The sequence below is a fragment of the Megascapheus bottae genome, chromosome 24, assembly GCF_031878675.1.
Source record: "Megascapheus bottae isolate mThoBot1 chromosome 24, mThoBot2.hap1, whole genome shotgun sequence".
NCBI lineage: Eukaryota > Metazoa > Chordata > Mammalia > Rodentia > Geomyidae > Megascapheus > Megascapheus bottae.
In genome coordinates this window covers 9,683,998-9,711,473 of record NC_143532.1, presented here as the reverse complement: position 1 = coordinate 9,711,473, position 27,476 = coordinate 9,683,998, and the positions used below count along the sequence as shown (strand labels likewise).

Genomic DNA, 27,476 nt, shown 5'->3' with positions numbered 1-27,476 from the left:
CTTTTTGACGATTTATCTGTTTGTTCCCTGCCAACTAGAGCAGGAAGCTCTGGAAACAGCCTGAGGAGAAATGCCCTGTAAATTACAGCTCCATTTTCTAAGCCATACCATTAAGGAGTGGCCAGTGTCTGGGCACTCATCCTCTGAGAAGCTGTATGTGCTTTGTCCCTGAGCGGTGAGGCTAAATGACCATGCCTTCTTCCCCAGTGGGCTGGCTCACTTAGGTGGCTTTGGCTGTGGAATAGGCAGAGCTGGCAAAGTCTCACAGAAACAGTTCCTGGCAGACACTGGGTGTGTCCAGGGTATCTAAAGCTATAAATTCTGGTATTTCTTTTTTTTTAATTTTGGCTCTCTAGGTCCCAAGTCTCAGGATCTAGCTTGAATTACATTTTAGTCCCTCTAAGAGTAAATTCCACCCAGATAAATGGAAATAGATTACTTTCTACACAATGTCTTTCCGTTCAGTTGTAAATGGAGAGCGCTTTGAGGAGGCTTCATTTAATAATACCTTATCAGACAGCTTTCAGGAACCTGCAGTGTCTAATATGTCTGTTGCTATGGTAACAGCTGCTTGCTTATGCTCTGCATCTCATATCTATGTCTTCATGGGCCCCCTTTTTACTTATGAGGGGGCTTGAAAAATATTCTCCACTGGGAGCAACTGCAGTGCTGGCTTTCCACTATGGAAGCTGCACTTCTTTCTGCATGGCCTGTTGGAAACAGAACTCCAAATGGTGTCTGGACGCGGGTCACATGACAGGAGGAGCTTGGGAAAGCTTCAGGTCAGGTGCCCCTCACACCCAGCTGGGCAGGCCCTGGCCCTCCACGTCAGTGTTGCGTACTTATTTGTAGAGCGGCTGGAGATTGGAAGCTGGGTAGGCGATGTGGGGGCTACTACTCTGCCTTTATCTCCCCCAGGCTTCTGGGGAAGAGAGGTTTAGAGCATGGGCACGTTTCTGTCCCATAAATGCGAATGGGAAAGACCACCTGCCACTCATTTCAGTACACTTTTAAGTGATTCTAATTGTTCTAAACAGGACACACACTGGACCCTGCACTATAAATCTGGGAGGTGATCTTTGTCTCACCATCACGTAATCACATAGGGCCTCACCGGGGAAGGAGGATTGGCTCCCAAGCCCAGGAACACCATTTTCTCTAGCCCTTCCTCTGTTGTCCCTTTCATAGTTCTTCATTGTTCTGTGATCTGAGTATAAGCACGGATTTCCCTGCTATGCTCCTGGCTCTGCCTTGCTTGCTGTCTTCTCTCTCTCTTTGTGGAGCAAGTTTGACTCCTGTGATCTTGAGACAGTGTCTGAGAGTGTGTGGGCATCTAAGACAGGCTGGTATCCTGCCCCCACTCCCACTCCAACCAGAGGCTCTCCAGTGGCCACTGGCCCTGGGGTGTCACACCCACCAGGGTAGCAGCTCTTTTCCTTTGCCTCCATCTCAGAAGAAAGTAATGAAAGTAATCGGGCTTCATTAATTCCAAGCCCTGTGAGATGATAGCCATTTGGAGGCTGTTTGCCAATTAGATGGTCTAAATTAGAAGTGACCTTGGTATACCGCCACTGCTTGCCTCTCTGAGGCTAATGAAGCTTTTCTCCCCAATTCTCTTCCTCAGCTCTCCTGTCTGTGTGTGCATGCACACGTGAGTGCAACTGCTCATGTGTTCCCCCTGCCCCCACCCCCAGTTTCCCCTCTTACCCAGTTTTTTTTCATTCTCAGTCTCAAAAAATCTGGTTCTGTTAACATGACCCACAGCTTTTACTTGTGGGCTTTGTGCATTAGAAACAACAGCTGCATGAGTATATAACCCCACAGAAGCCATTTTAGAAAGGAAACCAGTAGGAAAGGATGGAGAGGTTTGACAACACATACAAAACTACAGGGGACAAGTCCCCTACTCCATCCAGCATGTGACTTAACATAGTATTTAATTCCTTACCAATAGAAATAATGCCTAGGGTAATAAATACACTAAACAAACACCTTAATTTGATTATTATACAAAGGATATAGGTACTGAAATGTCACATTGCACCCCATAAATTTATAGTTATATATCCACTAAATAACTTAAAAGTATCTGGTATACTAATGACTTATGACTGTAATCCTAGCTACTCAGAAAAGTTTGCAAGAGACTCTCAACCAGTGTTGAGACAAAGAGAAAATTGTGCCCTGCCTGTAGTTAGAAGTCAGGAGAGGAGGATGGGAAATCTCGGGAGCTCGATTAGAGGTTGACCTGGGAGGAAGTGAGCGCCGGGACCTTGAAGGCGTGTGCCCCCGTGGGTGCCCCCAGAGCAACGAGCTTTTATCTTCATGCATCAAAATCAGCACCTCATCTGCAATGACGAAGAGAGACCGGCTAGATCTGTGCCGGGAAATCTGTGCCTGACATTGCCTCATCTTGCCTCTGCCTCCTGTGCACCACTAAAAAGTGAAGGGTTTGACGCTCCCTGGGAAATTGAGGTCTTGGCAAATCTTTCCTCTTGGAAGAGTGAGCCCTCCGTCAGTGAGCTCAGGAGATAAGGCTCTCATAGAAACCGGCCCAGCACTTCTTTCTAAGAATGTGGCCTCGAGCACGTGGAGTGTGCTGCAGTGTCCCTCTAGCCTGGGCCGTGTGTGCAGGCAGTGTTGACAGGTGAACTGGCAGGGGAAATCCCATCAGGAGTCGGCAGAGTGTTATCTGTGCTACACTAGGCACCAAGGGTAGACATCTCTCATCAGTCAGTAGGCGGATGGCTACACAATACACGATGTAGCTTCTTAGGAAAGAATAAATAACAGCAACCCTTCCCAAATGTGGGGGCCAGAACCACAGGTAAGACTCTGGGCTCTACAAGGTGTATCCTTGAGGTTTGGGGTCCACTCACTGCATAGGATCTGGAAAGGTATTAAACTGTCATCCAGAATAAACATGAGCCGGCCTACGCGAAGGTGAGGATTAGGCACCAAGGGGCTCAGGGTTTCCTATTCTCGTGGACCTGTGAAACTGACCTGAATCCGTGCATTTCTCTCTGGGGAGCCTGTCATTCCCCGAAGTTATCTCTCATATTAAAAAGTATTTTTTTCAAACTGGGTACCAGGGGCTCACGTGTGTAATCCCTAGCTATTTAGAAGACTGAAATCTAGGAGAATTCAAGTTCAAAGCCAGCCCAGGCAGGAAAATCTGTGAGACTCATCTCCGGTTAACCACCCAAAAGCCAGAAGTGAGGCTGTGGCTCAAGTAGTAAGTGCTAGCCTTGATCACTAACGCTCTGGGTTGGCGCCCAGGCCCTTAATTTAAGCTCCAAAATTCTCCCAAGCACGCACACATACATGCACGTATTTTTTTTTCAGAAGTCTGCAACTTTCATGAAGTTTATGATCTAAGCAGGTTTTCCTAGATGGTATGTTGCCTGTGTGAGCAGGGACTCTTATCTTGTTCTCTGTCTTACAGTCATAGAGCACAGAAACCCTGCCCCATGTCCTTCAAACAGTCACTAAAGGCCTGTTCTCCCTACCAGTGGAGTTGTTTGGGAACTTCTCAACTTGAAGACTTTGAGTATCAATATGGAACTGTTGGATTTGTATTCTTTATGAGAACCGCTTAAACTTGAGAGGCTTCAGCATTGGAGTACAGCTTACATTTATTTGTCTTGTTATACATGAAACCAGCTTGTTAGAAGATATTAAAGTCATTGCTCTTTTCTCTAAACGTTTAGTGTCTCAGCTCAGCTGCTATTTTCCTTATGTTCTCCTAAGCTCTGCCTACTGCCAGAGCAAGGAGGAAGACCTGACCTGGCTCAGAAGGGATGAGAGGAAAAGGTCCTATTAGGTCCTTATTTTCATAGCCAGGGCCAGTCTTGAAAGATAGAATGCCAAGGGAGTAAGCATCCTTCGAATTCTCTTTAGGGATTTTCCTCATTGTCTCCTGGGGATTTCTTGCCTGTTATAATGTCATATGTTGAACCATTACTTCTTTTTTCTTTTTTTTTTTTCCAGGGAAGAGGTTGGATATAGATGAGAAGAGGCAGGTAGATAAAAATAGTTACTTAAACACACATGGGGGCAGGACTTCCAGGTTTGGAGGCCAGATTAAGATGCAGAGGAGCATTCGAGGGGCCTGACTTTTCATAACCAGAAGAACTTGGTCTGGCTGTTAAAAGTCGGTTTTAATGGCATTTTCAGGACCACTAGTGGGTATGGGGGATATAATTCAATGTACACAATATTTGCGGTTGTACAGGTTTTCAGAATCTGTGTGAACGGTACAGTCAGTAATTGTGTAAGGTCATGGTGTGTAGTACAAATCGTAGAACTTTTTTTTTTTCTGTTTGGCATCTGAGTTCACAGCTGTAGGTGCAGGTGGGGCAGAAGGGCAAAGGGAGAAGAAACAGGAAAATGCCGGGGATAGTGTAAGCACATGTGGTCTGCACAGGTGCCAGGTAGATGGGTCTGAAGTGTGAGTACACTGAAGGCTTCTAGGTGTGCTCTAACCAGGTTTTTGGCCTCATAAACGTATGCTTAGTGCTTGCTCCTGGTGAAAGGGAAAGGCCATGACCCAAGTCCACTCAGCAGCTGAGTACTTTCCTACTTTTCCAGCAGAGATGTATCTGGCACAGTCCGAACCTTGCAGGCATCTTGGAACTGGATATAAGGAGAAAACAAAGGTGGCACTCAAATGTTGAGAAAACTGCCTTCTTCCTCAACAGGCAGGATTCTCTTGATGGGATCATGTTTATGGCTCTTTAGGGAAAAGCATGCAAGCTTGGGAGTGCAAAGCTCTGGAAGCTGGTTTGAGAGGGAGGTAAGAGGAACATAAATTCCTGATAACGGACCTGGGGGCCTCGCAGTGAGGCAGCATCCTTCCCGCTTCCACTCACATGCACACATAGACCCCACCCAAGTGTCTGCACCCTTCAAATTCTCTTTAGGGATTTTTCTCATTGTCTCCTGGGGATTTCTTGCCTGTTATCATGTCATATGTTGAACTGTTACTTTTTTTTTCTTTTTTTCTGGGGAAGAGGTTGGATATAGATGAGAAGAGGCAGGTAGATAAAAGTAGTTACTTAAACACACATGGGGGCAGGACTTCCAGGTTTGGAGGCCAGATTAAGATGCAGAGGAGCATGCGAGGTTGATGATTATATTTCGGGAGAGTTAATTGATGGAAGGTGAAGGCAGACAAAGAAGTGCTGCTTACTGCCTTCTTGAATCCCAATCAGGAATTATGATTAAAGTCGCAGCGAGACAACACAGGGCTGATGAATTGGTGGCTTTTTTTTCCCTTTTTTGCCGTCATTCACACTTGATTGACTTCAACCTTTCAAGTGCAAAAGTCTCTCTTTTCCATTATTATTCATAGCCATCTGAGTTTTTCTAATTAAAGTGTATGAAAACAATTACTGATCCGTCGTACTGAGTCTGTTAGAGGGGATGTCTGCCTTACTGTAATGCGTATAAAAAGCCCACCGTTTTCTATAATGATGTGCAGCTGAGGTGTTAGATAATTTTATTCTTTTTTACTCTGTAGGGCTTTTTTTATTTCTCATGATTCATTTTTCATAATTCCTAAAGATCCGAGGAAAGGACTTGTCCTGCAGCTACAGCTAAGAAAGGAGGTTGGGGGAAGTCTTTTTTCCTCCCCCCCTACCCTCATACCCCCAACCTCGTGCTCCCCCTCAGCTGAGGACTGTAAATTAATCGGTGACCTTTCACTTCTTGGATTCCCACTGGACTCCCCAACCATAGTGGTCAGAAATGCTTTCCATTAAAAAGAAAATAGATGGAATGGGTTTGGCGATCTCCACTCCATTCCTAACGATTCATCAACAGCTAGCCCTAACCAGCTGCGGGCAAGCTTTGTGCGAGTGCCGGTGCGATGGTGGGGAAGCAGGACTGCCTTGATCCTCGCATTACCTGCTGCGCACCTGCTCTTCAGCAGGAAGGGCGTCTTCAGCCCTGCCCGCTAGTGCCTGTTGCCTCGATTTCGCACCTCTTGGCATCTGAGCTGCAGAAAACATTCTAACCCCCACAAATGGGGTGTGGGTTCTCTTTCTGCTGTCAGTGGCTGCAGTTGTTAGGGTCCTTCTAGTTCCTGAGCCTGTTGCTGGTCAGACTTCCTAGAGTCCCTGTCAGCAGGCATTTTGAGCAAATAACAGCATCTTCAAACCATACAAGACTACACTAATTTTTAGGAAATAATAGCTTTGAATTGAAAAAAAAAATACAGGTGCTCCAGTCTGCAACAGAAAGTGAAGCTTTCTTGCAGCAGGACCGAGTTCGATGGGGGCACTGGGCCTCCACACAAAAGGGTCAGTGGTGACCATAGTTGGTGTTCTTGTAACCAGCCTGGTTTTCAGGCTGTCATTAGATGGAAGACGATTTCTACCTCATTGGGAACTAGCACTGCCACCTAACCCATCTCACAGCAGGCAGAGGGACACTGCTTCTCTTTAAATGAGGGGCTATTCACCTTTCACTGGACAGTGAGGACTGCTTCTCCCCCCTTGCATGGGCACACAGCGGGACAGCCTAGGCAGTTTGAGGTTCTGACCTAAAATTGTAGTGGCCCGGGACCAGGCTAATGCTGGACTCATTCTTCTAAGGCACAGAGGCCCCAGCCTCAGGGTGGGCTACCCTACCATTGAATGCTGTGCCACCCACCCGCCGTGATCGGTGGCTGTGTTGGACGCTCTCTTTGATTTTGTGTACTTCAGGAAAAGACTCCGGGAGAAACCCTGGCTTTAAATAAGTCATGAAATACTCTTGTTTGTACTGGGTAGCAGCTCATAAAGGGTTACAAAATGTTGTTTCCTGGAAAATCTGCCAGTGTGTCTGCATGTCCTGTGCCTTCTCTTTGTTCTCCTCTCCTCCTCACCCTCTACTTCCCTCTCACCCCTCCTCTCCTTGCCTGAATACATTCTGAAAACACTACTACAATGCTCCTTGCTTCAAGATTACAGTGTACTTTACTAGGTATGATTTAATTAGGGCCCTTATTATGTTTTCAGCAGCTTAAGGTGGGCCTTTCAACTTATCTACCTAATTGGTTGCACAAGAAGTTTCACAGCCCATGACAAAACATTGTCAGTGATCAAAGTCAAAATTCCACATAAAGGAAAAATATTAATAATAAGATTATTCTTCAAGTGTGCACTGCTAATTATGTCCAGAATGTAACCGTAGAAACACTTTTGACTGATGTGAGCTTTGTCTAATAAACATGCATCTTCAGTGAGCTATGGAAAGTGACACCTCTAGCTCTACACTGGTGAGGGCTAATTTTGCTTATTAACTAGTTTTTAAACCTTTCCTGTTCCGTGCCTCTCTCCTCCCCAGCTGACTCTCCTTGTTTCTCTGTGCCTTGCTTCTCAGGTGACCACCCCTGAAATGGTGATGCCCAGCAGCATGTTCCTCCCTGCAGCCGTTCCAGATCGAGATGGGACTTCCAATCCGGAAGAGGCAGGAAAGCAGCCTGGTCAGTACCTCTGCTCCTAGACCCAAACGCACATGTAGCCAGGGGCCAGGAATGCTGTACAATGCCGAAGTGTAAAGAGGAGGCTCACTGTGGTCTAGTCATTTATACTCTAGCTCTGTATTATTTGTGGGATTTCAAGTCAGAGAAATCTGTTTGAGGACCTGTGGGATGAGCAGGGTTAGGGTGTGGCTGAGTCCCCGTGGACTGTGTACTGAGGGAAGTGGACACACAGAGACTTGCTCAGCAGGCACATGCAGTCACCATCCTTGGCTGTGAAACACTGTGTTTCTGAGGACTGGCGGAGCAGGTGGGTTGATGGAGGACATTGGGTCAGCTGTCTTTTCTAGCTGCCTCTGCACAAGAGTTCCTTGAGTCTTCCAGTACTGCCTTACGATAAAGTGGATGGATGCATTTAGAAAGACCTTGGCCAAGCCAGGCACCAGTGGTTCACACCTGTAATCCCAGCTATACAAGAGGCTGAGATCTGAGGATCGAGATTCAAAGCCAGCCTGGGCACTAAAGTCGAAGAGACTGTTATCTCTAGTTAACCACCAAAAAACCTGAAGTGGAGCTGTGGCTCAAAGTGGTCAAACACTAGCTTTAAGCTAAAGAGCTCAGGGACAGTGCCCAGACCCAAAGTTCAAGCCCCACAACCAACAAAAAAAAAAAAAAAAGGGGGAGGGAGGGAGGGAGGGAAGGAAGTTGGAAGGAAGGAAGGAAGGAAAGAACCTTTGCCAGAGGCATGCATGCTGTACTTGTGAGTGCTGCCCTAGTTCCTAGCCAGATAGGTCATTAGGCCTCTGTGAAGCTGTTCCAAGTCTTTCCACAGGCATCTAAAGATGAAATTAGGAAGAGTTCAGCCATATATTGTTGCCCAGCCTTCTTCTTTATGATCTTTCCATATTAGGCAGTAGTAGACAGATGACCTGAAAAGGGCCGGTGTATTTATGGATGTGATGATCTCATTATAGAAAAGAAATGTAATGTGTTTTAATAATTGGCCACTGAACGTCCATCACTCACTGAATAGAGATGACAGTCAAAAGGTACATTATAGGGACTGGGGTGGACTTGTGTAGCATTATTAGTGAGACCCTGGGTTTGATCCCTGGCACTGGGCGGTGGAGGAGCAGAGAAGTCACATTTTAACAAGAAATAGTGCCTAAAAAGTAATCCAGATCTTCTTATATTACAATGGACAACAGTTCTTGTAAATTCTTCACCCATTAGGACTGCATTGATTTACATACTCTGCAATTCAGATCCACTGTGCTAAATCCTTATCACATAAAATATGAACATAAAAGGGAAAGCCCATTTAAGATCAGTAACTTTCAAATTAGTTCTTGAGAAAAGTGAATATTCTGAGCCAAGCAATTAGATACTATTTAGAAGACTGTTAGATCCATGATATGACATAGGTCTATTATGAACTGGAACTTCTGCTGTCCTTTTATTTCTCTCTGTTCATGCATACCTGGGTTGTAATATATACTCTGTTGGCTCTGTGGACAGATTCAGGCTAGCCACTTCCTTTATTCATTAAGCCTGGCTTGGTCAATGTCTCTAGATGCCACCTGGAAACAAAGCCTTCTTTATCTTTGGGCTCGATGTTTTCTTTTTACAGACACTTCGGAGGATCTGGGAAAGAGCATCTTACCCTCTGTGAGCACAGAGCACGGTGGAGACTTGAAACCCACTTCTGCCGAGCCTGGCTCTGTGAGAGAAGATTCAGGCTTCCTCTGCTGGAAGAAGGGGTGCAACCAGGTTTTCAAAACTTCTGCGGCCCTTCAGACCCATTTCAATGAGGTGCATGCCAAGAGGCCTCAGCTGCCCGTGTCAGATCGCCACGTGTATAAATACCGCTGTAACCAGTGTAGTCTGGCTTTTAAGACCATTGAAAAGCTGCAGCTCCATTCTCAGTACCACGTGATCAGAGCAGCCACCATGTGCTGTCTTTGTCAGCGCAGTTTCCGAACTTTCCAGGCTCTGAAAAAACACCTTGAGACAAGCCACCTGGAGCTGAGTGAGGCTGACATCCAGCAACTGTATGGAGGCCTCCTAGCGAATGGAGACCTCCTGGCAATGGGAGACCCCACCCTGGCCGAAGACCACACCATCATTGTTGAAGAAGACAAGGAGGAGGAAAGCGACTTGGAAGATAAACAGAGCCCCACCGGCAGTGACTCTGGGTCTGTCCAAGAAGATTCAGGCTCTGAGCCAAAGAGAGCTCTGCCTTTCAGAAAAGGCCCCAATTTTACCATGGAAAAGTTTCTAGATCCTTCTCGCCCTTACAAGTGTACTGTCTGTAAAGAGTCTTTTACTCAGAAGAATATCCTCTTAGTGCACTACAACTCTGTCTCCCACCTGCATAAGTTGAAGAGAGCCCTTCAAGAATCGGCAACAGGTCAGCCAGAACCCACCAGCAGCCCAGACAACAAACCTTTCAAGTGTAACACTTGTAACGTGGCTTACAGCCAGAGTTCTACTCTGGAGATTCACATGAGGTCTGTGTTGCATCAAACCAAGGCCCGCGCAGCCAAACTGGAGGCTGCAAGTGGCAGCAGCAACGGGCCTGGGAGTAGCGGTGGCATCTCCCTGAGCTCCTCCACACCAAGTCCCGTGAGCACCGGCGGCACGAACACCTTCACCACCACCAATCCCAGCACTGCCGGCATCACTCCAAGCCCCAGCTTGCTGAGCCAAGTGCCCGCCGAGAGTGTGGGGATGCCAGCCCTGGGGAATCCCAGCACTGCCAACATGGTGTCCCCCTCAGAGCCCAAAGAGGCCAACCGCAAAAAGCTAGCAGATATGATTGCATCCAGGCAGCAGCAGCAGCAGCAACAGCAGCAGCAGCAGCAGCAGCAACAGCAACAAGCACAGACATTGGCCCAGGCCCAGGCTCAAGTTCAGGCTCACTTGCAGCAGGAGCTACAGCAGCAGGCTGCCCTGATCCAGTCTCAGCTTTTTAACCCCACCCTTCTCCCTCACTTTCCCATGACCACCGAGACTCTGCTCCAGCTGCAACAACAGCAGCACCTCCTCTTCCCTTTCTATATCCCCAGTGCGGAGTTCCAGCTCAACCCCGAGGTGAACTTGCCTGTGACCAGTGGGGCACTAACACTCACGGGGGCAGGCCCGGGGCTGCTGGAAGACTTGAAGGCTCAGGTTCAGATCCCGCAGCAGAGCCACCAGCAGATCCTGCAGCAGCAGCAGCAGCAGCAGCAGCAGCAGAGTCAGCTCTCTCTGTCTCAGAGTCACAGTGCCCTCCTTCAGCCAGGCCAGCACCCTGAAAAGAAAAACAAACTGGTCATCAAAGAAAAGGAAAAAGAAGGCCCGAGAGAGAGGGAGGGTATGGAAGGAGGAGAGGTCAACACGGGGCCAAAAGAACTGCTTCCAGATGCCGTGAAGGCCAAAGAGAAGAAAGAGTTGGCAGCAGGGGCTGGTTCCGAGCCTTCCATGCTCCCCCCACGCATCGCTTCGGACGCCAGGGGGAACGCCACCAAGGCCCTGCTGGAGAACTTCGGCTTTGAGCTGGTCATTCAGTACAATGAGAACAAGCAGAAGGCGCAGAAGAAGAGCGGGAAGGCGGAGCCGGGCGAGAACCTGGAGAAGCTGGAGTGCGACTCCTGTGGCAAGTTGTTCTCCAACATCTTGATTTTAAAGAGTCACCAGGAGCACGTTCACCAGAATTATTTTCCCTTTAAACAGCTTGAGAGGTTTGCCAAACAGTACCGGGAGCATTACGATAAACTGTACCCTCTGAGGCCCCAGACTCCAGAGCCGCCCCCACCCCCACCCCCGCCGCCGCCCCCCCCACTCCCCGCAGCGCCGCCTCAGCCAGCGTCCACGCCAGCCATTCCCGCCTCGGCCCCACCCATCACTTCACCCACCATTGCCCCAGCGCAGCCGTCCGTGCCACTTACCCAGCTTTCCATGCCAATGGAGCTGCCCATCTTCTCGCCGCTGATGATGCAGACCATGCCACTGCAGACTCTACCGGCTCAGCTGCCCCCTCAGCTCGGCCCTGTGGAACCTCTGCCTGCTGACCTGGCCCAGCTGTACCAGCATCAGCTTAACCCAACCCTGCTCCAGCAGCAAAACAAGAGGCCTCGGACCAGGATCACAGACGATCAGCTCCGCGTGCTCCGGCAGTATTTTGACATTAACAACTCCCCCAGTGAAGAGCAGATCAAGGAGATGGCAGACAAGTCCGGGCTGCCCCAGAAAGTGATCAAGCACTGGTTCAGGAACACGCTCTTCAAAGAGCGGCAGCGGAACAAGGACTCCCCCTACAACTTCAGCAACCCTCCCATCACCAGCCTGGAGGAGCTCAAGATCGATTCCCGGCCCCCTTCACCAGAACCTCAGAAGCAAGAATACTGGGGGAGCAAGAGGTCTTCGAGAACGAGGTTCACGGACTACCAGCTGAGGGTCCTCCAGGACTTCTTCGATGCCAATGCTTACCCAAAGGATGATGAATTTGAGCAACTCTCGAACTTACTGAACCTGCCTACCCGGGTCATCGTGGTATGGTTTCAGAATGCACGACAGAAGGCCAGGAAAAATTACGAGAATCAGGGAGAGGGCAAAGACGGAGAGCGGCGAGAGCTGACAAATGACCGGTACATCCGGACGAGCAACTTGAACTACCAGTGCAAAAAGTGTAGCCTCGTGTTTCAGCGCATCTTTGATCTCATCAAGCACCAGAAGAAACTGTGTTACAAGGATGAGGACGAGGAGGGGCAGGACGACAGCCAAAACGAGGACTCCATGGATGCCATGGAGATCCTCACACCCACCAGCTCGTCCTGCAGCACCCCGATGCCCGCACAGGCTTACAGCGCCCCCGCCCCGGCAGCCAGTACAGCTCCCTCTGCTTTCCTGCAGCTCACAACAGAGGCCGAGGAACTGACCACTTTCAGTGCAAAATCAGAGGCGAGCGACGAGAAACCAAAGCAGGCTGAACCTCCCAGTGCACAGCCAACCCCAACCCAAGAAAAGCAAGGACAACCAAAGCCAGAGCTGCAACAGCAAGACCAGAGCGAGCAGAAGCCGAGTGCACCCCAGCAGAAGCTTCCGCAGCTGGCTGCCCCGCCCTCCTTGCCACAGCCTCCTCCCCAGGCAGCACCCCAACAGTGTCCCTTGCCCCAGTCCAGCCCCAGTCCTTCTCAACTCTCCCATCTGCCCCTCAAGCCGCTCCACACGTCAACTCCTCAACAGCTGGCCAACCTACCTCCTCAGCTAATCCCCTACCAGTGCGAGCAGTGTAAGCTGGCCTTCCCGTCCTTCGAGCACTGGCAGGAGCATCAGCAGCTCCACTTCCTGAGTGCGCAGAACCAGTTCATCCACCCCCAGTTTCTGGATAGGTCCCTGGACATGCCTTTCATGCTGTTCGACCCCAGTAACCCGCTCCTGGCCAGCCAGCTGCTCTCGGGGGCCATACCTCAGATTCCGGCGAGCTCTGCCACGTCTCCTTCTACGCCGACCTCCACCATGAACACACTGAAGAGGAAGCTGGAGGAAAAGGCCAGCGCAAGCCCTGGCGAAAATGACAGCGGGACAGGAGAAGAGCCTCAGAGAGACAAGCGGCTGAGGACCACCATTACGCCGGAGCAGTTAGAGATTCTCTACCAAAAGTATCTCCTGGACTCCAATCCAACTCGAAAGATGTTGGATCACATCGCGCACGAGGTGGGCCTAAAGAAACGCGTGGTGCAAGTCTGGTTTCAGAACACCCGGGCTCGAGAGAGGAAAGGACAGTTCCGGGCCGTGGGTCCAGCCCAGGCGCACAGGAGATGCCCTTTTTGCAGAGCTCTCTTCAAAGCCAAGACTGCCCTGGAGGCTCATATCCGGTCTCGTCACTGGCATGAGGCCAAGAGAGCTGGCTACAACCTCACTCTGTCCGCCATGCTCTTGGATTGTGATGGGGGGCTCCAGATGAAGGGAGATATTTTTGATGGGACTAGCTTTTCCCACCTGCCCCCCAGCAGTAGTGACGGCCAGGGTGTGCCCCTTTCACCTGTGAGTAAAACCATGGAGCTGTCCCCCAGAACTCTCCTGAGCCCTTCCTCCATCAAGGTGGAAGGGATCGAAGACTTTGAAAGCCCCTCCATGTCCTCGGTGAATCTGAACTTTGACCAAACTAAGCTGGACAACGATGACTGTTCTTCTGTCAACACAGCAATCACAGATACCACCACAGGGGATGAGGGCAATGCAGATAACGACAGTGCGACGGGAATAGCAACGGAAACCAAATCATCTGCGCCCAGCGAGGGGCTGACCAAAGCAGCCATGATGGCCATGTCAGAGTATGAAGATCGATTGTCATCTGGCCTGGTCAGCCCGGCCCCAAGCTTTTACAGCAAGGAGTATGACAATGAAGGTACAGTGGACTACAGCGAAACCTCAAGCCTCGCAGATCCCTGCTCCCCGAGTCCGGGTGCAAGTGGATCTGCGGGCAAATCTGGTGACAGTGGGGATCGGCCTGGGCAGAAACGTTTCCGCACTCAGATGACGAATCTGCAGCTGAAGGTCCTCAAGTCCTGCTTTAATGACTACAGGACACCCACCATGCTGGAGTGCGAGGTCCTGGGCAATGACATTGGACTGCCAAAGAGAGTTGTTCAGGTCTGGTTCCAGAATGCCCGGGCAAAAGAAAAGAAGTCCAAGTTAAGCATGGCCAAGCATTTTGGTATAAACCAAACGAGTTACGAGGGACCCAAAACAGAGTGCACTTTGTGTGGCATCAAGTACAGCGCTCGGCTGTCTGTACGTGACCATATCTTTTCCCAGCAGCACATCTCCAAAGTTAAAGACACCATTGGAAGCCAGTTGGACAAGGAGAAAGAGTACTTCGACCCCGCCACTGTCCGTCAGTTGATGGCTCAACAAGAGCTAGACCGGATTAAAAAGGCCAATGAGGTCCTTGGACTGGCAGCTCAGCAACAAGGGATGTTTGACAATGCCCCTCTTCAGGCTCTTAACCTTCCCACAGCATATCCAGCGCTCCAGGGCATTCCTCCTGTGTTGCTCCCGGGCCTCAACAGCCCCTCCTTGCCAGGCTTTACTCCATCGAACACAGGTGGGTTCTTCTCTAGGAGATTTGTTTTCAGTGCTCCATGAGAGTTCAGTGTTGTTAATGTGTTACCACCCCAGCTCTCAGTGCCTGGCAGGAAGGGATCTTCCTGCTCTGCTTCTGTAAGAGCAGCAGGGCTGCAGTTCCCGTGTGCCCAGTGTACGCATGGGCTCTGCGCCTCTGTAGTCTGGGCATGGGAGCTTCTGGGCGAGCAGTCTCCTCCATTTCTCATGCCCTGTGGTCAGTACCATAGCCACAGTGTCTATTAATGGGGAAGGCTATGGTATACTAATTTCTAGGGAATTTTCAAGCAAGAAATTCCTGTCATAGACCCTTCCACTTGGTCCTTATAGAAATGCTGATCCCATATAGGCATTTATTGCAAAAAAAAAAAATAATAACTGAACAGCCTAGTGCCCAGCTAGTTCTATATTGCATCTTGTGGAAACTGGTCCAGGAAAACTTTAGTTGACTCTTTGCCCTTACCTGGAGTCCTTGCCATCTTTTTTTTCCAGAGTTTCTGTGGCCGACCTGCTATCAGGAGGAAGCTCTTGTGTGCTGGGGTTCTTCTAGCCAGAACCAGGAATCTTGTATGGACAAGATGATTCCTAGTTTTGACACGTACCATTTTGGGATTCCCAGTTACCCATCCCTTCTCTTCATCCTCCTTCCATTTAGAAGCAAACGCTTGATAGTTTTTATATTCTCACTTAATACGGAGTTTTGCAGTTCTTTCTCCATACCTTTCTTATTTCTCCCTGTCTGGATCCAGCTGCCTTTCATGAACTGGGTCTTCCCTTCCAGGGCCCTGTGAGGATTAGACCTACAGCAGGCCTCCTTGCCTAGCAGTCCTAGTTTTTGGTTGTCTTAATTCCAACATGTACCCTTAGGGGGTATTGAACAGAACATGAGGCTACTGCTCCCAGTTCCTTATCCAAAGAGAACAAAAGAAAGCATTAACTGTGGTCCTTGTTTACTCTGTAGCTTTCAGCCACTGTACTTTTCAGTCAGTGCTGCTGAGAATATAAGCTGTTCTAATAAAATTTTAAAAAGCATTAGGACATAGATGCCATTGCATGTACTTACTGCCAAGCATAGCCAGTCACATCCATCCAAGGTAAAAGCCAGCTAGCCGCAAGCCGAGCAACAACTGTCCTTTCAGCTTAGGTCCTTGGCAGAGGCGCTTGGGAAGGCCCAGCATATCGTGGTAATGTGAAGAAAAGAAAAAGAAAAAAAAAAAGTAGAATCAGAATGTCTGATCTATTCCCCTTGTTTTACAGATGAGAAAACTGAGGCCCAGAGAGGTCAAGACCATTCAGCAAGCTAGGGTAGGAGCCAGAGCTCCCACCCAGGCCTCCGGGCTCCCAGTGCTATGCTCCTTCCACAACACCCAATATGAGCCAGTCAGTCAACAGGTATATGCTTAGTGCTACTCAGGTTCTGACCAGTTAGGAGTGGACTCAAAATAGAAAGCTATGCGCTTGTTCAAGGCAGCCAGATGTATCCTAGTTACTGTCACCTGCACTGGAGGATAGCTCTCAAGAGCACTGGAATGGGGGGGAAGGAACAAGCCCAAGACTAAGCTTTTTCCATGTGTCTTTCATTTAATTCCTATAGCCATCTCTTGTGAGGTGTTGTAGAGGCTGTGCATCTGCTGTGCGTCAGCCAGAACCCACAGGGGGTCAGTCTGACCCCAGAGGTGCATAACTTAGGTCTCCAAAAGATGATGTACCTTGCTTAGCTCTGATCTTACACATCAGAAAACCAAGGTGACTGAATTTTTGGGAGACTATGTGAGTGATTCTGTCTTGTATGGTTATGTAGTCTGACAGTTGAATATGCAGAGTTTAAGGCTTTCTGACCAGAATCAAGGTAATGCACAGAGAGGGTTTCAGTTACATATGTAAGGTAATGAGTACATTTCTCGTCATCCAACACTGTTGCCCTCTCCTCCCTCCACCCAGTTTGTTTGCTTTCTGTTGGTCGTGGGACTTGAACTCTGGGCCTGAGTGCTGTCCCTGAGCTCTTCAGCTCAAGGCTAGCGCTCTACCACTTGAGCCATGGTGCCAATTTGTTTCCGACTGATTGAAGATAAGAATCTCACGAAAGTCTGTGGCTTTGAAGTGTGATCCTCAGATCTCAGCCTCCTGAGTAGCTAGGATTACCGGTGTGAATCACTGGCAGCCAGCTTCCGAGTGTGACTCATAAGCCAAGGGAATGGGCAAATCTATAGATACTGCTTCCTTGACCTATAGACATTTTGGCTCTGATCTAATACTTCAAACCTGGAGTGGGCCCATTACTTCTTGGCAGGCAGAAAGACAGTTCCTGGCCTTAAGAGTTATAATCCACAATGTCTGTGTCTTACTTGTGCTGATTTCCCCAACCAGTCTCTGAATTCTTCTGTGGTCAGTGCTCAGTTGGTCATCTTTGGTTTTATTCTCTGATGTACAGGGAATAGGACCAGCAAGTCCTGCCTTGAGTAGTGTGAGTAGATGTTTTCCTAGGATTTCAGGCTCATGAACGCTGTACCACTTGAGCTGGAAATCAAGTTTTCACTCAGACTGGAGCTTTGAGCGTGCCCTCTACCACACACAGTCAGGATAGAGTAATGCTGTGAAATTGCTACCTCAACTTTTCTGGCAGAGGGTACTCCTGATGAGATATGAGCGGACGCTTCGATTTTTTTCTTGGACTAAGGTTTGAACAGAGGGCCTCGTGCTTGCTAGGCAGGTACGTAACCATGGAGTGATGCAGCTAGCCTTCTTCACTAGTTGAGATGGGATCACCATCCCTGTATTTTATACTTCCTGTTGTAGTTGGGATGACAGGCCTGTGCCCAACAACTTCCATTGAGAGGGAATCCTAAACATTTTTGCTTAGGCTGGCCTTGACCCTTAATCCTTCAGCTCTCAGCCTTCTGAATAGCTAGGATTTCAGGTATGAACTACACTCAGCTGAGAATGTTTTATTTTACACGTTGGTGAAGTGGAGGGATGTGTACTGTCTAGTTCTGTGGTGACTGTGGAGGTGATCCAGGGCCTGCTCATTTCTTAACTCCTGCTTTTCTCAGAATGTCATCATACAGCACTCTATCCGCTCGGGCCCCCTCTGAACTTTTCGTGGCATGTTCTCTTCCATCATCCTAGAACCAGACCCCATCCAGGAGGGATGATAGCTGTAGGGTCTGGAAGAACATGAGGCGAAGGCTTTCTGGGTATTGGCAGACCAGGGTTAAGCATGGTTCAGGATGGGCTGTTGTTGATACAGTGGCATCAAGGTAGGCTGTGATGATCTGGCGGAAATAATGGCATCCATTCCAACAGTTGTTTTCTCCTTTTTGTGTGGCTGGTTTCACAAGTTTCTGCACAAGTGCAGGGTGCTCCCCACCCTCTCCCCACACCCCCGTGCTGATTACTTTTATTCAGCAGCTCTGTTGGCACAGATCAACTGCCCCAAGACTAATCACACTGGGGAGAGCGAAGCTGGGAGGCATCGTGTGTTTGGCCCGATAGGCAGCCAAGTGTTGGACGTCCTTTAGCCAGATAGGAAAAGGATGAGCTGTGCCCAGTCCCTGACCTGGCAGGTCCTTCTCCTTACCATACTGGTTTTGAAAGGGTCCTTTGAGTTTAGACTCTGACCTCGGAGACTCTGTGCCAGTGACACAAGTAAAGCGTCTTGAGCGTCAGCCTCGCCGACCTCGACTGACCTGTGCTTTCTCTCGCTCTCTCCATGCCTTTCAGCTTTAACGTCTCCTAAACCGAACCTGATGGGTCTGCCCAGCACAACAGTTCCTTCCCCCGGCCTCCCCACGTCTGGATTACCAAATAAACCGTCCTCAGCGTCGCTGAGCTCCCCGACCCCAGCACAAGCCACCGTGGCCATGGCCCCTCAGCAGCCCCTCCCGCCCCAGCCGCAGCCCCAGCCGCAGCCGCAGCCGCCGCCCGTGCCGCCGCCGCCCGTGCCGCCCTCGGCCCAACCGCCGCCCGCGCCGCAGCTCCCGCCGCAGCAGCCGCAGCCGCAGCCACGGAAGGACAAAGACGGCGAGAAAGTGAAGGAGAAGGAAAAGACGCACAAAGGGAAAGGGGAAGCCCTCCCTGTGCCCAAGAAGGAGAAAGGTGAGGCCCCCGCGGCCCCCGCCGCCGCCGCCGCGGCCACCATCTCAGCCCCACTCCCCGCCATGGAGTACGCGGTGGACCCCGCGCAGCTGCAGGCCCTGCAGGCGGCCTTGACCTCGGACCCCACGGCGTTGCTCACGAGCCAGTTCCTTCCTTACTTCGTGCCAGGCTTTTCTCCGTATTACGCCCCCCAGCTCCCCGGCGCCCTGCAGAGCGGGTACCTGCAGCCCATGTACGGCATGGAAGGCCTGTTCCCCTACAGCCCCGCGCTGTCGCAGGCGCTCATGGGGCTGTCCCCCGGCTCCCTGCTGCAGCAGTACCAGCAATACCAGCAGAGCCTGCAGGAGGCCATCCAGCAGCAGCAGCAGCAGCGGCAACTGCAACAGCAGCAGCAGCAGCAGCAAAAAGTGCAGCAGCAGCAGCAGCCCAAAGCAAGCCAGACCCCAGTCCCCCAGGGGGCTGCGTCCCCAGACAAAGACCCTGCCAAAGAATCCCCCAAACCAGAAGAGCAGAAAAACGCCCCCCGAGAGGTGTCCCCCCTCCTGCCGAAGCCCCCCGAAGAGCCAGAAGCGGAAAGCAAAGGCGCGGACTCCCTCTGCGACCCCTTCATCGTTCCAAAGGTGCAGTACAAGCTGGTGTGCCGCAAGTGCCAGGCGGGCTTCGGCGACGAGGAGGCGGCGAGGAGCCACCTGAAGTCCCAGTGCTGCCCGGGCCAGCCGGCGGCGGCGCTGCAGGAGATGGTGCTGCGCGTGCCGGGCGGCGGCGGCGGCGGCGGCGCTGGCGGCGCCGGCCTCGGCGTTGGCGGCGTTGGCGTTGGCGGCGTTGGCGGCGGCGGCGGCGGGTACCACTGCCTGGCGTGCGAGAGCGCGCTGGGCGGGGAGGAGGCGCTGCGGCAGCATCTCGAGTCGGCCTTGCACAAACACAGAACAATCACGAGAGCAGCGAGAAACGCCAAAGAGCACCCTAGTTTATTACCTCACTCCGCCTGCTTCCCCGATCCTAGCACCGCATCTACCTCGCAGTCTGCCGCTCACTCAAACGACAGCCCCCCTCCCCCGACGGCCGCCGCGCCCCCCTCGCCCCCCTGCGCGCCCCCCCACGCCCCCAGGAAGTCCTGGCCGCCCGCCGGCCCCCGGGCTTCAGCCGCGAAGCCCCCTTCTTTTCCTCCTCTCTCCTCATCTTCAACGGTTACCTCAAGTTCATGCAGCACCTCAGGGGTTCAGCCCTCGATGCCAACAGACGACTATTCGGAGGAGTCTGACACGGATCTCAGCCAAAAGTCCGACGGACCGGCGAGCCCGGTGGAGGGTCCCGAAGACCCCAGCTGCCCCCAGGACAGTGGTCTGACCAGTGTAGGGACGGACACCTTCAGATTGTAAGCTTTGAAGATGAACAGTACACACAGATGAATTTAAATAAAAAATTAATAACAAACCAATTTCAAAAAAAATAGACTAACTGCAATTCCAAAGCTTCTAACCAAAAAAACAAAAAAAACACAAAAAACACAAAAAAAACCACAAAAAAAGGAAAAGGAAAAGCGTGGGTTGTTTTCCCATATACCTGTCTACGCCGGCGATCTTTACCTCCCGTCTTTTCTCTCCCCCTCCCTTTATCTTTTCTTTTAATATTAAAGACACACAGAACACCCAACCCTGCTACATTGTGTCCTTTCGAAGGTACTATTGGTCTGGGAAACGAGTCCGCAGGGCCTCCCCACGGTCTCTGGAGCTTAAACCCTTGTATATTTGCCCCCTTTTCAATAAACGCGCACCTTGAGAGCACAGAGGAGCCCGGCACACACTGTATGGGAAAGCACTCCGCCCTGTCCACCCGTTGCAAATCTCTTGCTGTCTTAGCATTCAGATACCAATGGCTTGCTAAAAGAAAAAGGAAAAAAAAAAAAAGAAATGTAATGTCTTTTTATTCTCAGGTCAATCGGTCACACTTCGTTCTGTTTTCAGAATCATTGTTTATTATTTTCAATTTCCTCTCTTTTTTTTTTTTTGTTCCAGAAAAGATTTTTTTTGTTTGTTTTTGTTGTTAATTTAAAAATGGGCAGAAAATATTTGAGAAAAACCAATGTGAACTGCTTTAGCTTTCTGGGGATTTTTTTTTTTTTAAAGCATAGCTTTTCTGATAAAGCCAGTTTCAAGGGGAAAAAAGTTAAGCACTCCCACTTTCAGAAAGAAAAAAAAAAACCCACCCCCCTCCCACACACACAAAGAGTGTTGAGGACTTGTAGCTTAAATGAGTTTTAAAAACTGACTTTCTGTATTTATGATAGATATGACCATTTTTGGTGTTGAGTAGATTGTTGCATTGGAAATGAACTGAAGCAGTATGGTAGATTTAAAAGGAAAAAAAAAAAACTTTGTGTACATTTAGCTTTTTGTATGGTCCAGCTGACAGCTCTTCATTTGATGTTGTCTTGTCCATTCCTAGCAGATAGATTGCAATCCATTAAATCACCTAAGCTTTTCTCCCCCTTGTCCCTTATTCCCCTCTCCTCTTTCCCAACTCCCATCCCAGAATCTTCCATGTAACTAACGTAGCTGCCTTCATTTCTGAAGAGGGTGAGCTGCAGAGTTATTTTATAAAACTAAAGAAAGAATTTCAAAGGATTCTAGAGGTCATTAGGATCCTCACAGATTATTTTTGGTTGGGGAGTTGAAACTTTTAAAGGCATTTAATTCTAGTTATCTATGTCTGGTAGCCTTGTGCATTTATTTTTTAAATTTACCCTTCCTTTGGCATTTCTTTGTGCTTCTTCTTTTCCTCCTTGTTTGGTAGGTACTTCAAATATTCTTTTCGTAAACTACAGCATTTGTTCCAGTATGTGTAACTGGGTTGTGTACTTTCGTTCTACAAAGTTTGTTCGCTAGGGGTTTGACTTTTGTTTATGTGTTCGTGTTTTTCCTTTCCTCTCTCAGAAAAAGAAATGTCATGCTTTAAATAAAATCCAAAGACACACCCTTTCACTGCTGATGCAGACAAAAGGGAAAGGGTTCTTCTTACTTGAGAATTTGTTTCTGATTTAAACAAACAAGACTTAGTTTAATAAAAGAGTAAGACAAAAGATTCCCAGGTTATGTGCTTCTTCTGCAAGCGGAGAGGCCACTGTTAATGCCAACTCCATATGCCAAAAGACACATTTTTTTTTTTTACTTCAAAGTTTTGTCCTGTGTTAGGCAGTATGAGCGGCAAGTGACACAGTGCAGCCAACAGCAACAAAGCAGATAAGTGATGTGCAGAACAGGAAAAAGGCGACCGTATGTGGGGCACTTGTGTTTATGTTAATGTCCATATTCTTGTAACAACACAATGCAACACTCAACCTTTTTCATCTTTTTTTTTTTAAGTCTGAACTTTGAAAGGAAAACTTTGTGCTGCTAAACAGATTTCTGGAGACAAATAGATGCTTTGCTGTTTCATTTTCATAGCCAGACACCACAGACACCATCTCTCCTTGCCCCCAAAGTGCGAAATCCCTCTCCCTTCTCTTCCTTATATTCCAAAAGGGAACTTGGAAGACTGTGAATAGCGGTTTCATTGGCCACCCTTCCCAGGGCTGAAGCTACTCATTGACTTTGCAAAAAGACTGCAGCATTCCAAGATCTGAACATGGATTTCTTGTTTTTGTTTTTGCTTTTTTCATTTTTAGCCGAGATTGTTTTTCATGAATTTGTTTTTAGTTAATGAAAGAATAGATCCTGAACTGTTGTACATATTTCTAACTAGGCTGATGCACAGTGCAAATTGCTTTTTAATTTTTTTAAAGTAGAAATACTAAAGAATACCATCATAACTAGTCATTTCAGTATCCAGTTGTAGCATAAGGTGTCAAAACAAGTACACAAAACATTAACTGTTTTAACAAGCTATTTCCTTTTAACAAGAATTCTTGTATTTCTCCCTGTGTTTGAGATGAACATTTTTAAATTTTGAAGTTGTACAGTTTTTTGTTTTCCATTATTTTATCTTGTTTGTAACTCTATGAAATATATATATATATTTTTTGCCATTTAACTGTTGTATGTTACCGTGTCTGTATCATATAGATAAAACTTGTTTTTGTTTTTAGTTCCTTATGTGATACCAATTAACAATTTAACACTAGCTTTACCTGTCAAATTCTGCTAGGTCTTCTCTGACAACTTTTTAAAAATGATATTGCTTGGTAATAGTGCAATTTCTACCCCTTTCCTTCCTACTCTCCACTTCAAATTCCTTTGTAATTTTGCCACCCCTTTCCCAATGATTTTGGTCATTTGTTTTGAGCTACTATGCCATCCTCCCTCTGTGAGGCAGAGTGACTGTCAGTGTTTTGCTATGCCATGCCTTGACCTGTGGGTATGATTGGCAACAATAACGTGGTGGGTAAATTGGCTAAGCCACCCACCCATATTTCCTCAAAGGGGTTCTGTGATCGTTTTATCCTGGAGCGGGTTGCACACTTAATGCTTTCCTCTACAACTATACCGCCCACATATATGTTCATCCAAGGACAGAAAAAGTCATTCTCAGCACTAACCCAGAAGTAACAAAGCAGTTGGAGATTGTGAGAATTAGAAGTCAAGCAGGAGCAGATCATGCATTTGTGGCTGGCCGTCCACAGTGGCGGACCTGTATCATTTTCAAAGCATGCATTAACTACACTGCTCAACTGTTTAGATTGGTCGCACTCGGGGAAGTTACTCCTGAACAGTAGGTAGGTGAGTAGACTATCTCCACCCACTTCTTAAATTTGTTCGTAACCTCCATTGGCACTTCGTTTTTCTTTTCTTTTGATTTTGTTTTTCTTTACTCCACAACATGGGTTGGTGCTACACACTTCAGTCGAGGCACCAGATGGGCCCACAGAATTGGAGTCATTTCATTCACCTTTTCTCCATCCTTCCAAATAGGAAACTTTAAAAGGAACACACACACACACACACACACACACAGTTTACTACATCCTGCAAGGTGTTTTTTGTTTTGTTTGTTTTGTTTTTAAATTAAAAGCTATTTAAAGAAATGAATGTGGCCAAAGTTTTACACAATTGAAAATAACGTAAAACAGACGGCATGTGTTTAAACCTGAGTTTATCAGGCATGGCAGGAAGTTGCAGGAGAGAGAGGCAGTGACCCAAGCCAGTGCACTTGATGTTCATGGACATATATTTTTTTTAAATAATAAATTAAATTAAAACATTTTAAATAGAAACATAAATTGAGTTGTTTGTTGGCGCTGAGATACTGCCCACTGTGAAACAAAGCTTTGACTAGTTTTTTTGTTTTGTTTGTTTACTTTCTTCTGGGGGGAGGGGGGAAAAGTCTGGGTAGGAAAGAAAGCATAAATGAGCGTGACCCTGAGGTGAAGAGGTATATGAACAGCCTTTGCAATGTACAAAAAGAAAAAAAAACCCACAAAAAACAACAAAAAAACCAAAAAAACAACAAAAACAAAAACAAAAAAAAATAGAGCAAGTGAAACCAAAAATGATGTTCTTGGTGTTTTTCTATAATGTAGTCTTGTTAGCTTTTTTGTTACTGTAACAATGCTGATCTCTGAACTGTACCAAAATACATGGAGACTAACAGAACCACATGGAACTTTCAAACTGAAAAAAAAAATTTGTCACAAAAACTTTGTTGTCATAGTTAAGTTGATTGTAGATGGTAATTGAATATACTCCTTTGAAAATATTTCATCAAGTATGTTTCCTGCTCATTGTGATACATTAAAAAAAATATGAGCAAAAAGTCTTGTCTCTGTTACCAGATTTTATATGCATGCCTCTGTGTGAACATAAGAAAAAGAAGTTGATAGCTGGCAAAGAGCCCATTTGAACATATTGAGGTATATGTGCAGGAAGCACTTGTTCCAAGATACACTGGGTGTTTATAAGCTTCCTAGCTCCTGGAACTCGGGAAAAGTACTAGAAGTTGGGCTGTGACACTTGGCTAGCTGGTTTCACTGACATTACTGGGATCCTTGGTCCCAAAGAGTCCCAACAGCAACTAGACTTTAACTGGAACATTTATGTGAAAATGTTAGCCACTTGGCACAGCCATTAGCAAAGAAATTTTGCTGGTGGCCAAGAGGTAAGTAGGTTCATCTTCTCTGAAATAGGAATTAAATCTAGAGATTGTGGCAGAAGAATACAAGCAGTAAGTTAAATTAAGTAGCTGACTGACTACACTTAGATGTCCTAGGGAAAGGCTTTTCGCAACCTCTGGCAGAGGAGAATTTGAGATAAGAGGAGTCTGCACAATCAGCAGACTGGTAATTACTTTATATAAGGGACTACTCTGGGTCCTTTTATCAAGCACCTTCCCTTTGCTGTGGAAAATCCTGAAAATTTTAAGGTGCACATCGAAGATCAGACCCAAAGGCCTCTCATTCACCTCTAATTTCTAACTCCAGCTAATAAAGAATTTAGAAGATATGCAGCTGGGCTTGGATGTTCCCTCGCAAAGTCTGTGACACCTGCTCCCCGTCAACAGCAATCTTTTCTTTCCAGTAGCTATGTGGTAAAAAAAAAAAAACAAAACCTTTTCTGTTGGCTCAGTTGACCACTGCCAACCAAGTGGTTTGTCTTCATTCTGAAGAAGCCATTCCAGAAGAAATAGTGACCCTAATCTATTAACTAAGAATCCTATAGAATTCTATAATTGCCACAGGCATTTCTGAGGAAAGCTGGTTCTCTAGCCAGTATTTGAACCTCTGTGCCAGACAAGTACTGTCACTGTCCTAAATGAATTCCAGATCTTTTTTCAGGCATCACACCTTTTTATTTTGAGTGATCCTAAAGAGGTAAGTGGCTTGTATCTTGGTATATTTTCTTGATACAGGTAAGTCACTGCTCTCCCTCTGCCATGAGAAGTTATAAGATAGTAAGAACCATTCAAAACCGAAGCTCCTTATGTATGCCTTTCTACACTATAATTATTCTAGTATCTAGCAGGATATCACATTAAGACTGAATGGAATCAGTTGTGCAGAAAGATTCTGATGCTTCAGCCCTTTGGAAAAAGATGACAACAATTCAAATTCTTCTGCAAATTTGTAACAAGAAAATAAGACAAAACCTTAGTGAGGGTTGAACCCTTTATAACAGAATCTCTAAATGCCCAAATTCAGACTTAGGTGAGAGGCCTGAGGGCTCTCTGTTACTCGAGAGACTTTCCCCACCTTTAATCTTAAGGGAAAAGTCATCTTCCAATCTGGCTTCAATATCATGTTCACATGGATGTTAATCTCCTTGGAATTAATAGTTCCCCAGTCCTGGAATATGTGAAATAGCAACATCTTGAAATCGCTTATATGTGTTTCTAATTTTGCTATAAAGAAATGTCTGCAGTACCTAGCCGCTCTTACAGTCTAATGACCTTCCAAATACCACTCTTAACAAGGTTAGACTAAGAAAAGCACAAGCAGTTAAAGAGTTAACTTGAAGAATGAGGAAACTTGCACCTGCCGCTCTGTTCTGCAGCCTTAATTATACAACCGGACAGATGTTCCTCCTTCCAGATTACTGTTGGGGGTAGGTGGACTAGCCAATGTTCTGCAAAACTTGCAAAGAAATTAGTGCTCTCAAACAAGAGGCCTGTTTCCCATTCTTTGCTTCAAGATGGTGAACATTCCTCTTCCTCTTTTATTCTAGACTTTTTGCTTGTTCATGAGCCCCAGCACTGGGCATAGAACTCAGCTTTTTGGGGGGAAAGGGGGCTAAAGATTAGCATTGTACCACTTGAACCACAGATGTTTTCAACCTTTTTTATTGATTAATTGGCTATAAGATGCTTATGGACTTTCCCACCTGGGCTGGCTTCTAACTACCATTTTCAGATCCTAGCTTACTGAGTAGCTAAGACCACAAGTGGGAGCCACTGGTGCCTGGCTTCAAAGCATATGTTTTTTTGTTTTGTTTTGTTTTTGTCAGCCATGGGGCTTGAACTCTGGGCCTGGGTGCTGTCCCTGAGCTCTTCAGCTCAAGGCTAATGCTCTACCACTTGAGCCACAGAGCCACTTCCAGTTTACTGGTGGTTAATTGGAGACAAGAGTCTCATGGATTTTCATGCCCAGGCTGGCATTGAACCACAATCATTACATCTCAGCTTCCTGAGTAGTTAGGATTACAGGTGTGAGCCACCAGTGCCCAGTTTAGCATATATTTTTAAAGATATTTTAGCCAGTTATCTTAGGTGTCTCTGAATTGGGTCTTGAGTTATTTAATTATAGGCAACAAATAAATTTGGTGTCTTGGTATATTTCTTGACTACTGTCTTACTGGAGGAGATTTATAAAGAGGCTACTTAATCTAATTTGGGATTAACTAATATTAACAGAGAACAAAAACTTTCTGATGAGTTGTATTACTCTTAGGCCAAAGCCTCTTGGTCTGGAAAACTGTGCTAAGGAGCAACTAAGAAAAGCAAGTGGGGAAGGTCTTAGTTGCTATTTTCTGCTTTTTTTCTGGTCTTCCTATTCTCAATAAACTACTCTTTACTCTGTTCCCTTATTGGTTTCTTCCCATTCCGTCTACATTGCTTCCTATGACATTAAGTGATATACTTGGCTTGTTCTTCATGTGACCTACAGCATAGGTAATGTTGGTGACCTTGAACCCCGGCACTCAGGACTGTGAGATAGAGACTGAGTGGTGATGTTACGTTTAACTTTCACCTGGTACCTCTTTGTCCGATTTCCTGAGAGAAAGGTGGGTGAGAGTGTGAGCTCCTGAGTCAGACCCTTGGTTCAGTTCTGGTGCTGACCTTGTTGGGTTACTTTTCCATGCTGTAAAATGAGGGTATAGCTGTT

General features: G+C 47.4%; 1 protein-coding gene across 1 annotated transcript in view; it reads left to right on the top strand.

The window, feature by feature from the left end:
- Nucleotides 1–22,619, top strand: part of Zfhx3 (zinc finger homeobox 3) — a 235,925-nt gene extending 213,306 nt beyond the window's left edge. Inside the window, exons 8-10 of the mRNA XM_090357348.1 lie at nucleotides 7,366–7,468; nucleotides 9,096–14,555; nucleotides 18,293–22,619. Coding sequence (XP_090213474.1) covers nucleotides 7,366–7,468; nucleotides 9,096–14,555; nucleotides 18,293–20,046 — 7,317 coding nt within the window. The 3' untranslated portion in view covers nucleotides 20,047–22,619. The remainder of the gene's footprint in view (nucleotides 1–7,365; nucleotides 7,469–9,095; nucleotides 14,556–18,292) is intronic.
- The last annotated feature ends 4,857 nt before the right edge of the window (nucleotides 22,620–27,476 follow it).